General features: G+C 43.3%; 1 protein-coding gene across 1 annotated transcript; it reads left to right on the top strand.

Moving 5' to 3' along the window:
* The first annotated feature begins 1,010 nt into the window (after positions 1-1,010).
* LOC147886599 (pentatricopeptide repeat-containing protein At2g33680-like) lies at positions 1,011-5,619 on the top strand. Its single transcript, XM_087395892.1, has one exon. It carries the CDS (start codon positions 1,580-1,582, stop codon positions 4,829-4,831), a length of 3,252 nt encoding a protein of 1,083 aa, XP_087252018.1. The 5' UTR covers positions 1,011-1,579; the 3' UTR covers positions 4,832-5,619.
* Positions 5,620-12,074: the final 6,455 nt, after the last annotated feature.

Here is a 12,074-nt window from a genome sequence, read left to right as displayed (position 1 = left end):
CCTGCATGGGTTGGACACAAATACTTTGTGTCATTGTCTGGGCCCTTGTCCTTTCTATTGGACTAAGTAGGATGGCATCCCTTCACACACCTTTGGAGGCTAGTTAGCGGGTGGCCTTATTCTTAGAGCACTCAAGTGAGAGAGAGTGGATTATGCCTTTTGCCACATGTAGACGATTATGTAGATGTGTGAGTCCATGTAGGCTTTTACACCATCCTAGGTTCACACCACCCACTCGCGCATAAAGGAGGAAATAGAATTTGAGGATGGCCACCTAGTGTGGTGCTTCACACCACTTGGCGGTGATCAGATTGCTAATTTATGTCACCAACTTGTGATGGGTATAGCGTCGGAGGAGATGGGATGGGCCAATCATGTAGCAATTGCAGGAGTTGGCCATGGAGTGGGTGGCCTTCATGGATTGGACACAAATTTTTTGTGTCAGTGTTCGGGCCTGTTTGGGTTTGTGTGAACCGAGCCTAATGCAATAACGATGAGGTGGAGTTCGAACTGGTTTTGGCGAACATGCTCGGATGTGGATGAGGGTTAAGGGGGATGCATTGGCACATGAAAAACGCAGTAACAAGGAGCTGTTGGAGCCCAATCGACCTAGCACCATGTAACTGCAGTATTCACCTTGGTGTCCTTTGAATAATCTTGCAAGTGAGCACAACAGATTGGTGGAGCTTAGGTAGGATTCACAAACTGGCGTGGACATCCTAGCAAAAATGACATCCGCGAATAGCATGCTGCCATTTCGATTGTCCGCCTCAAAAGGTTTCATAAATGGGCGCGGACATGCTTATGTGGCATCCCAATAAATTTTGGGCGGAGGATTTTTCTTGGGCGGCAGTCCAAGGCTGCCCAAAAAAAATGGAGGAGGACAAGAGTAGATGATAACCACTTGGCCACTTCTCATTTGCTTGATTTTAAAAATTTATATGTTTGTGGGGCGCCAGTTTGTGAATGTGCTTGTGCCCAGTGTTTGAAACCTCCCTAAGGACAATGACCGACACATATATCTGGTGCCTCGAGTTTGTTTGAAATTCCTAAGCATTTCTGAATGCCCTCGTCTCTTGTGACCATGGGGAAGTGCTGCAACCTATCTTTCAGTTTTCTTAATACAGTGCGTAGTTTTCTCTCAAACAAGGCATGGATAGGCTCCTTAAGGGAGCCTCGCATCACGACTGAATTTCGCCGTGGAGAGGGGATAGTCTACCAAGGTTTTTTGGTCCTCCAAGTGGTGACAAGTATCGAAAGAGACACTTTGGACTGGCTCTTTTCAAAGCATGTCAAAAACTTCATATTTGCAGTCTGGCTAGTTGTCCTGCCATGGACGACTTTACAGATCCCGCTCATTGATTGTATAAGAGAGAGAGAACAAAATGAGTGAACCGGATGGGTGATTGCAGAAATATTTGAAGATCGCGATCGTAAACTGTAGACGGGATTCTGTGTTCAATTTAGAAGACAACCCCCAAAGGCTTCCATTTCATGCATAAAGGTGCTGAGGGGTAGCTAGAGGTGGACGGCCAGGTTGGGTTAAAGGAAACTCAGAGGGAGGGGACCCAGGGAGTTAATGGGGGCAAAGCATTTGGTTGCCATGCAATGCAAGGAGGTATGCACTAACCCTGGAGACCCTACCTTGCCGGAGCACCTAGCATACTTTAGCCTCTTGTGCAAAGCCAGCTTTAGGTTGGGAGTACAACCACTTGCACAGCCACTGAAAGAGGGCAGTAGTTGGGAAATGCTGAGTTTAGAGGAGACACTAAGTATGTTGGGCCGGATGATTGAGCTTCCTTCGGTTGAGATCTTTATCTGCATCTTGCAGAAGTGCAGGACAACACGAAGTTTAGTGTATGCGAAGCGTGTGCACGCCCACATCTGCAATCATGGTTTAGAAGCAGATACAGCTATTGGGAACCATGTTGTACCAATGTTTGTGGAATGTGGTAGCATGTCCCACGCTCAGCAGGTTTTCAATAGGTTGATTCATCCAAATAATCATTCTTGCGCTTCTCTTGTATTAGCATACATACGATGTGGGCAAGCACGGGATGCTCTCAATATGTACCAGAAAATGCAAGAGGGTGGTTTCCATTCTAGCAGGAATATGCTTATTGCCCTACTCAAAGCCTTTGTTAGGCTGAAAGACTTGGGAAGAGGCAGAGAGATTCACATCGAGATTGTAAAAAAGGGGTTTGAAAAAGATCTTTTTGTAGGCAGCAGTCTGGTTGATATGTATGCCAAATGTGGCTCACTGGCAGAGGCACGTGAAGTCTTCACAAAGCTTCCAGCTCAAAATGTTGTGACGTGGGGTGCACTGATGGGAGGATATGCTGAACACGGGCCTGGTTTGGAAGTGCTTCAATGTTTTGAACAGATGCAACTGGAGGGCATCTGTCCGGATGCTGTTACATTTGCTTTAGTTTTAAAAGTTTGTGGCACCATAAGATCCATATGCACGGGCAGAGAGATACATGCTGAGATATTAAGGAAGGGCTATGAAGAAATTATTTTTGTGGGCAATACTTTAGTTGATATGTATTCTAAATGTGGCTCGATTTTAGAGGCTCAGAAAGTCTTTGACATGCTGTCGGTTCAGAATGTTGTGTCATGGGCTGCATTAATTGCTGGATATGCTGGACATGGATCTGCTCAGGAAGCCCTGAATTGTTTTGAACAAATGCAACTTGAGGATGTCTCTCCAAGTAATGTCACATTTGTTTTTATCTTGAAAGCTTGTAGCAACGTAGGAGCCATATACAAGGGGCGAAAAATACATGCTCAGATTGTAGAGAAGGGATTTGAAAGAGATGTTCTTGTTGGCAATACTTTGGTTGACATGTATGCAAAATGTGGTTCACTTTCAGAGGCATGGGAAGTCTTTGGCAAGCTACCAGCTCAAACTGTAGTGTCATGGACCGCACTAATTGCAGGATATGCTGAACATGGTCCTGGTCAGGAAGCACTGAAATGTTTTGAACAGATGCAATTGGAGTGTGTGCCTCCAAGTATTGTCACATTGGTTTGTGTGTTAAAAGCTTGTGGCAGCATAGGAGCCATAGGCAAGGGACGAGAAATACACTCTGAGATCATACAAAGGGGATTTGAAACAGATCTTTTCATTGACAACACGTTGGTTGACATGTATGCCAAATGTGGCTCAATTTCAGACGCGCAGCATGTCTTTAATAGGCTTCCACTCCGAGACGTCATTTCGTGGGCTGCCTTAATTGCAGGATATGCTGAACATGGGCCTCATCAGGAAGCGCTGAAATGTTTTGAAGAGATGCAACGAACTGGTGTCTCTCCAAGTGCCGTCACGTTTGTTTGTGCCTTGAAAGCTTGTGGTAGCATTGGAGCCATAGGCAAGGGCCAAGGAATACATGCTGAGATTGCACGAAGAGGATTTGAAAGAGACACTTTTGTGGGCAATGCTTTGGTTGACATGTATGCCAAATGTGGCTCAATTTTGAAGGCGCATACAGTCTTTGACAAGCTCCCAGTTCAGAATGTTGTGTCGTGGGCCACACTAATTGCGGGCTATACTGAACATGGACTTAGTCAAGAAGCACTGAAAAGTTATGAACAGATGCAGCTGGAAAATGTTATTCCAAGTGCTGTCATTTTTGTGTGCATCTTGAAAGTGTGTGGCAGCATAGGAGCCATACACAAGGGCAGAGAAATACACATGGAGGCTGCACAGAAGGGATTTGAGAGAGATCTTTATGCAGGTGCTGCTTTGGTTGACATGTATGCTAAATGTGGCTCGCTTTCAGAGGCTCAGGAAGTTTTTGATAAGCTGACAGTTCGAGATGAGGTGTCGTGGGCTGCGCTAATTGCAGGATATGCAGAATATGGACCTGGTCAAGAAGCACTCAAGTGCTTTGAACTGATGCGGCTGGAGGGGGTGTCTTTGGATGTTGCCACCTTTGTTTGCGTCTTGAAAGCTTGTGGCAGCATAGGATACATAGGTAAGGGTCAAGAAGTGCATGCTGAGATCATACAGAAGGGATGTGAAAAATACCTTTTTGTCAGCAGTGCATTGGTTGATATGTATGCCAAATGTGGCTCACTTTCAGATGCACGGAAAGTCTTTGAAGAGCTTCCGGTTCAAGACATTGTGTCATGGAATGCAATGATAGACGGATATGGTGTGAACCATGAGGGTAATATGGCTGTGGAATGTTTTGAGGACATGCAAATGCAGGGTGTCAAGCCAGATTCTGTTACATTCACATGTCTTCTTACTGCATGTAGCCATTCCAACCTGGTAATTAAGGGCAAATTGTATTTCAAAGTGATGAAAGAAGAGTACGGCATCACCCCATCAACAGATCACTATACTTGCATGGTTGATCTTCTTGCACGGTCAGGTTTTTTGTACGAGGCAGAGAAAATCATTGAAACTATGCAATGCTCTCCGTCTGAAGCAACATGGAAAGCTTTGCTTAGTGCCTGCAAAACTTATGGTGAAGAAGAACTAGGAGAGAGATGTTTTCACCAGCTTGTCCAGATGAATCCTGGATCTGCTGCTTCATATGTGCTCATGGCAAGCATCTGTGCAAGTGCTGGCAGGTGGGATGGCACATCAAAAATAGAGGAGCTGAGGAAGCAAGCAGGGGCAAAGAAAAAGCCTGCAAGTGCATTGATAGAGGTGAACAAGAATGTGCATGGGTTTGTGGTGGGTAAAAACCAATGTAAGGGAGTTGCACAAATGCTAGGAATCTTGAGTTCACGCATGAAGGAAGAAGGGCATGTGCCAAATCTAGATCTAGTCTTGAGATCCAGTTCTGAGGAGAAGGAAGCTGAATCTGGTTGCAAATAAGCCTGTCCTAGCTTTTAAGCTTCTCAACACATCACGGACAAACACCATGTGACTAAAATTTATGCACCTATTACAAGTGTATTCTTGTTGATATGTGATATGCATCACGTACAATCAGCCAGCAGACTGTGCTCGTCGGTGTGGTTGGGGCTAACCTGGCCAGAGTTTTGGCTAACTGCTGGTAAGATCAGTCTGAGAAGACACCCATAGGTGGGTAAGAGGAGCACCATTCCAGCTCTCGTCTTTATAGCGACAGCTCCGATAACTTTCGCCATGGGCATGTCCATGCCGATGACCGTTGTCACGAAGATGCATGTCACAAAGAACATCATATGCTGACGGGAAATGTCCAAAGGGTCCTGAGCTAGTAGTTGTCAAAGTCAAAGCAGCTATGCTTATCAAAGTCAAGTTTCAAGATTTCAAAGGAATCGAGGAAGAAGATCCATGCAGTCATTTGCATAGTTTTTTGCAAGTCTCTCATATGAATGGTGTGTGACCAAGGAATAATACATGAATTACTTTCCTTGCACTTTAACAAAGACAACATAGCGTTGGTTCAACCAATTCCCAATTGGTTACTTAAAGGATTGGTAGCAGGTGCTTGAGGCATTCCTCGAATGGTTTAGATAGGAAATAAATGAAGAAGATGTCCACTCAAACCTCAGTGATCTAAAATAGGATCTATCGAGGACTTTGTATTGAGAATGTGGGTCTTATTCATCAACTTAGCACACCACTAGATAAGTCACTTTGTGCATGGTTGATCACATGTTGCACTCAGATTGACCTAAGGCCTTCTAAAATTGTCAACCCAACTAAAACATATGAAGAGTTGTGGAATTGAGTAGTAGCATTGGAGAAAAGTGGACCTTTCAAGAAGCCAAAGAAAAGGTTGACAAAAGTGATGAGGAAGGCCCTAAAAGAGAGGTTTTTGAGAGAAATCAGGCCAAAATGAAAAATGGTGTAACAATTGTTCTTGAAAAGGATACACAAAAAATGAATGCATAACAAAATAGTATGATGCCAGTACCAAATTTAGTCATGAGGAGTCCAACTGTTGGTATGTAAAGAAGAGGACTACCAATGTGAACCAGGTGGAAACTGGTACTAAGGCAAAAGATGGATGTCCACCTAGAGGTGAAAATGGCAAGGGCATGAATCATGGCCCATCACAGTTTTGGTGCTACTTTTGTGGAGAGAACCATAACAAGGCGGAGTATCCACTATGTCAGGAGTACCTCAAATTGCTCAAGAATAATGTAGAAAGAAGGGAAGTGGATCTCAGATGTTGAGCTATATGGCAAAAATCTTGGACTTGATGGATGCTTGTGTAGTTACTCAGTCACAAGGTCCATTGGATAATGAGAAAGACCTTCCACCATCGATGAAAGACATCAATTGGAAGGTACATAAACAATTTGCATCTCGGTTATCCAAAGAATTGAAGGGCAAAGAACTAGTTGTCGACTTCCGAGTATGATGACACGATCTAGTACTCTGACTGGAGCTTCTACAAGCAATTCCACAAAATGAACCAAGTTTTAATGAAGACCCAAGCCCAAAGATGGTTACGGCATGGGAATTATTCTTCAATATGAAGATCAATCTCACAACAACTGAATTGTTGAAGATTGCCTCATACTATAGAGAGTCTTCATGTACTAGCTTCAAGTCAAGGAGAAGCCTGCCAAAAAGGTGGATTCTCTTATGACCATCCCAATCATCGACACCCCAATGGTGTATGAAGAAGTCCAAGTGATCATCATGAATATCAAGAAGCAGAATGTTTCGGGTGTCGTAATGGCAGTTTTGGAGTTAATACAATCTCGAACGCTACTATCAAATGATTAAATCTTAACATTGTGAAGCCTTCTCCATTCCGAGTTTGTATGGTGGATCAATAACTAGTGGAATCAATAGGTATGCTTTTGAATATTGTTATTACCATTGGCAGAGTGCATTATGATGTCAATCTACTCGTGATCCCAAGGGAAGAGAATGCCTACTCGAGATTACTGGGTAGACCTTGGCTGAAAAGCACCATGGTATTGCATGATTGGGGATATCATCAGAGTTGATGGCAAGCTAGAAACGTAGAAGTTTGGATACCAAATTATTTCAGGATAGTCCCAAGTAGTTTTAGACCGAAAGATCTGGAGGTCCAAGGTCAGCTTCCACAAGATGTTCAAACTCAATTGATGGAACTTCAAATACTGTTGGTTGGAGACCTCGACCTATTTCAAGTAGCTACAGAGCTCAACTAAGATTGAAAGGATGGCAGCATAACAAAGTATTTACCCTAGTAATTTCACTAAAGATGTGGTTGGTGAAAGGGAAAAGGCTGAACCAAAGATGATAGTAACTCGGTTGTGGGTTTGGAGAAATTGATTCTAGAGCCAACACATGAACTTAATCTAGGGACAAATGAGGAACCACGTACAATAGTAATCACTCCACATGTGCTTTTTGATAAGCTTCAAGCATTAAAGGACTTGCTTATGCAATACAAACAACAACGAAGATGCTAAAGAGGAACGAACTCTAAGCAATGGCAAAACCTCTCGCAACAAAGAAGTCTTGAGTGTAGTGATTACGTAGGAACTACTTGAGACTTGCGATACGGATATGCACAATCTTACTATCAACAATAGGCAAGATTATTTCGACAAGTGAGTTTTTGGCAAATGTTTTTGAACTTGCCCCGATGCCTCTAGGCATGTCATAGTGCACACTAGTGTCAAGTTCAGTACATTGTGATAGGCTTTTTGAGGCAAAATTTTGCTATCAGTCACAAGGATACCTTACTAGTAAGGCCATTGATTTGGACATACAACCCTTCTTCCTATTTCTCTCAAAATATGTTGATTGAAGAAAATCACTTGATATGATGTTTGTGGTGAGGCCCTTGCAGCATTTGAAGATCAAGTTCAGATTTACTGTCTTGAGATATTTTGAAGTGATTTCAACTCCCAAATTGAGCACATCTACCTGAAGGGCCAGACACATTGTAGACTCAGCCCACACCTATGCATGATCAAGCACAGAGTGACCTATGGACTGGACCTATGGACTGGTATCATGGCTGGGGACATTATCAATAGAAGGCCTGGCACCACAACTACCATTGACAAAAAAGACTAGTGAATCGAGATTGGCATTTTTAAGGAGGTATGCCTTCTAGAGTCACTTCCTAAACCTCCTCCACCCTCCCCTCTTTCGAGTAAAATGTATCAATAGACAATGTCCTCTTTGGTCCGTCTTCATAGGAAAATCCTTCTAGTTCTTGAGCCTCTACAACTCTCTTCTCTAGCCAATGAGCCTAGCTCATCCCTTGATACAATGCTAGATCATCTCCCTATGCCACTAGTATCCTAGATTATATACTCATCACCCCATTATGAGCAGCAACCCTCTCCTTTCAAGAAGAAGCCCTTCTACCATCCATTATATTGAGGAGCAACCCCATGTGGATACACAGAAACGAGTTGGTGAGACTATGGCCAGCATAGATGTGTAGCTCGACAACATAGTAGTTGAGGATCAGACCCCCCCCTCCCCCCCCCAGAAAAAATGAAGACCATCCAGAAAATCTCTCAGGTGAAAATGGACACAGCACGGGGAAAGAGCCACCACAAGGCAAAGAAGAAAGGGCCACCAAGGAGATTGAGCAAGAAGTGCCTGAGGGGCATAACATGTCCACTGCTGAGATAGAGAAGGACACTGCAAGGACAGAGAAGGATGTATACACGGTCGCCTTGGCACTGCAAAAAATGGAGAAGTCACTAGTTCCTTAATTATGCCATTGCATTCAGCTAAATGGGGAGAATCATTAGACCACGCTGTTCGGAGGATTCCAACTCGGAAGCAGAGACAAGGACCCAAAGAGCCACTAAAGGAGGTAAGGGTGCGCTAGTGGCTTCTAGAGAAGGATCCGTACCTAAATGCTTGAAGCGGATATGGTGTACTTCTGTCGCAATCTTGGTCACTCCGCAGTTGAGTGTGCTCTTAACACAAATTGGTGCACGATTTGCTTGACTAATACACACAACATGGTGGCATGCCATTACAATGGGCACGGCCAGAGAGCGGTTGGTCAGCAACAAGATGCGGCTGCATCTTTTGTGCAAGAAGATGTGAAGAGAGTGGGAGAGAGGTAAGGAGTCTCACTTGCAGCTTTCTCACATACACAATGGGGGAATACACACAAAGGTGGAGGTTGAAAATAGTTTTCCTCTTCTTAGTTATGAAAGCCAAAAGAACTCTCTCTCTTAGTACAAAAGGAATAGATGAACCCTATATGTAGGTCTCAAACCAAACTCAGCTAACCTAGGTGGCATACTAACTGAGCCACTAACTAGAGTACATAAAGATAGCTGTCATCCAACTATTCATGGGCGGTGTACCAACCGCATCTGCAGCTAACAAGTCGGTGACATAAATGCACAACGGTCACCCTGACATATCACGAGTGGAGCTCGATATCTCAATACTCCCCCTCGAGCTCAATCCCAATTCCTGCGCACCAAGCAGGTATCTGAACTTGCATAGCTTCTCTGCACCCAACACCTTCGTGAATATGTAATCTATCCGATCCTCTGTGCTGACATAAACTAGATCAATAAAACCTACTAGACCCACATAGTGATAATGCACCTCAATGTGCTTTGTTCTAACATGATAGACTGGGTTATTTGCCAAGTGTATACTGCTCATGTTGTCACAATAAATGACAACTGGCCCATCTGTAAACTGATGCATATCATAAAGTAGCTTATGCAGCCAAGCTGCTTCACATGCAGCCATTGCTGCACCCTTGTACTCAACCTCTGTGCTTGACAAGGCAACTGTAGGCTATTTCTTACTGCTCCAAGTGACTGCAGCACTCCCAAAAGAGAACATATATCCACTAGTAGATCGTCTATCAGAAATACTACCAGCCCAATCAACATCAGTGTATCCATGCAACTGTATCTGAACCCCAGTCTCATAAAATAGTCCATACTGCAATGTGGACTTCACATACCTTAGTATGCGTCTAACCGCATCCAAATGCAGTTTCCTTGGAGCCTGCATAAACTGACTTACCAACCCAACAACATAGCTCAAATCTGGCCTGGTAATAGTTATATAAATCAAACTTCCTACTATGCGTCTGTACATAGTAGGGTCTTCTAGAAGCTCACCTGCATCTGCGCTCAACTTCACATTCCACTCCAAAAAAACTGAAATAGGCTTACAGCCTATCATCCCATATTTGGACAGCATGTCCAATCCATACTGCCTCTGCAAGAGCCATATCCCACTTGTGGATCTAATCACCTCAATGCCCAAAAAGTAACGCAGCTCTCCCAAATCCTTCATCTTAAAATTTTGCTTCAATAGCATTTTCACATGAAGGATATCTTCATCACTATCACCTGTGATGATCAAATCATCAACATAAATGATAAGCAGCATAATGCCTTTCTCTGTTTTTCTCACATAAAGTGAGAAATCTGCCTTGGAAATCTGAAAGCCAATAGTGACAAGATACTGTCCTATCTTGTCAGACCATGCTCTGGGTGCTTGCTTCAAGCCATACACGGCTTTCTTCAACCTGCAAATAAACTCAGGATGAACAGCATGAACATAACCAGGTGGCTGCACCATATAGACCTCTTCTTGCAAATCACCATGCAAGAAAGCATTCTTTACATCCATCTGATGCAAAGACCATCCCTTTGATGCAGCCATAGCAATGACTGCTCTTACAGTTGCCATCCTTGCAACCGGACTGAATGTTTCTTCATAATCAATGCCATATGTCTGTGCATACCCCTTGACAACTAATTTTGCCTTGTATCTGTTCACAGAACCATCTGCATTGTGCTTCAACTTATAAACCCACTTGTAGCCAATCGCATTCTTCTCTTTAGGCAAAGGCACCAATTCCCATGTACCATTTGCTTCCAAGGCATCCATTTCTTCATCCATGGCTTTGTCCCATTTTTTTTTCCCATGGCTTGCTCAAAAGAAGTGGGTTCGAGTTCTTGTATCACTTTGACCATATAGGCATAGTGAATGGCTATAAATCCATCATATTTCAGCCTATCCATAGGATACTTAACTCTAGTAGACCTACGCAAAATAGGCTCACTACCAGGTGCTCTCAAAACATCCCTTGTCTTCCTTACTCTAGGTGTAACAATAGAAGGAATACCCAACTCATCATCAAGGCTCTGTTCTAAGCCACTGGATTCACCATCCACATAAGAGTGACCTGCATTCACATAACCCATGGGCTGATCTACTTTCCCTTTTCCCTTTCGTGATACTTGCATACCATTATCTGCATTGCTTTGAGGAGATTCTCCTGATCTCAAGCTGCCTGTCCATGGTGAAGTATGTGAACCACTGCTAGAGGACACTATAGGTCCACTAATATTTTGTGATTGCTGCTGTGAATTCTGTGCATCTACATAATCAATCATATTTACTGGTTTATACCAACTGCTCATCTCATAAAAACCAACATCTCTACTCACTGTAAGCTTACGAGTCGAGGGGTTATAGCATCTATACCCTTTCTGTTGTAGAGAATAACCAATAAAGATGCACTTCTCAGCTTTTGGCTTGGATCTCAACTCATCTGGCACAAGAACATAGGCAATGCAACCAAAAACTTTCAAATGAGAAATATCTGGTTTCCTACCAGTATACCTGTCCTCTGGCGTCATGCCATGTATTGCTGCAGTGGGAGTCCTATTCATTATGTAGACTGCTGTAGCAACTGCTTCAGCCCAATAATAATATGGCAGGTCTTTTTTGTTAAGCATGGCACGAGATACCTCTCTAATATGCCTTTTTTTCCTTTCTGCAAGTCCATTTTGCTATGGGGTATGATTGCATGAATATTGCTGCTTTATGCCATGCTCCTCTAGAAACCTTGCAAACTCATTTGAGAGGTACTCTCCCCGTCCATCTGACCTTAGACATTTTATTTACAAGCCTGTTTCTTTTTCAACCATAGCTTTAAAAGCTTTGAAATGCCCAAACACTTCACTTTTCTTTTTCATAAAATACACCCAAACTTTTCTGCTGTAGTCATCAATAAAAGTGAAAAAATAATGACAGCCTCCAATAGATGCAACTTTAGTAGTCCACACATCAGAGTGGATTAGTTCCAATGGCCTCTTACTCTCTTGAACATGTCTAGGAAATGGTTTCCTTGCCTGTTTTCCAAATTGATAGGCTTCACATACCT

This window comes from Dipteris shenzhenensis, chromosome 24 (genome assembly GCF_047967505.1).
Source record: "Dipteris shenzhenensis isolate YYH24624 ecotype China chromosome 24, Dip_SZ_1.0, whole genome shotgun sequence".
Lineage (NCBI taxonomy): Eukaryota > Viridiplantae > Streptophyta > Polypodiopsida > Gleicheniales > Dipteridaceae > Dipteris > Dipteris shenzhenensis.
The sequence above is the reverse complement of the archived record's forward strand: the minus strand, read 5'-3'. Positions and strand labels throughout refer to the sequence as shown.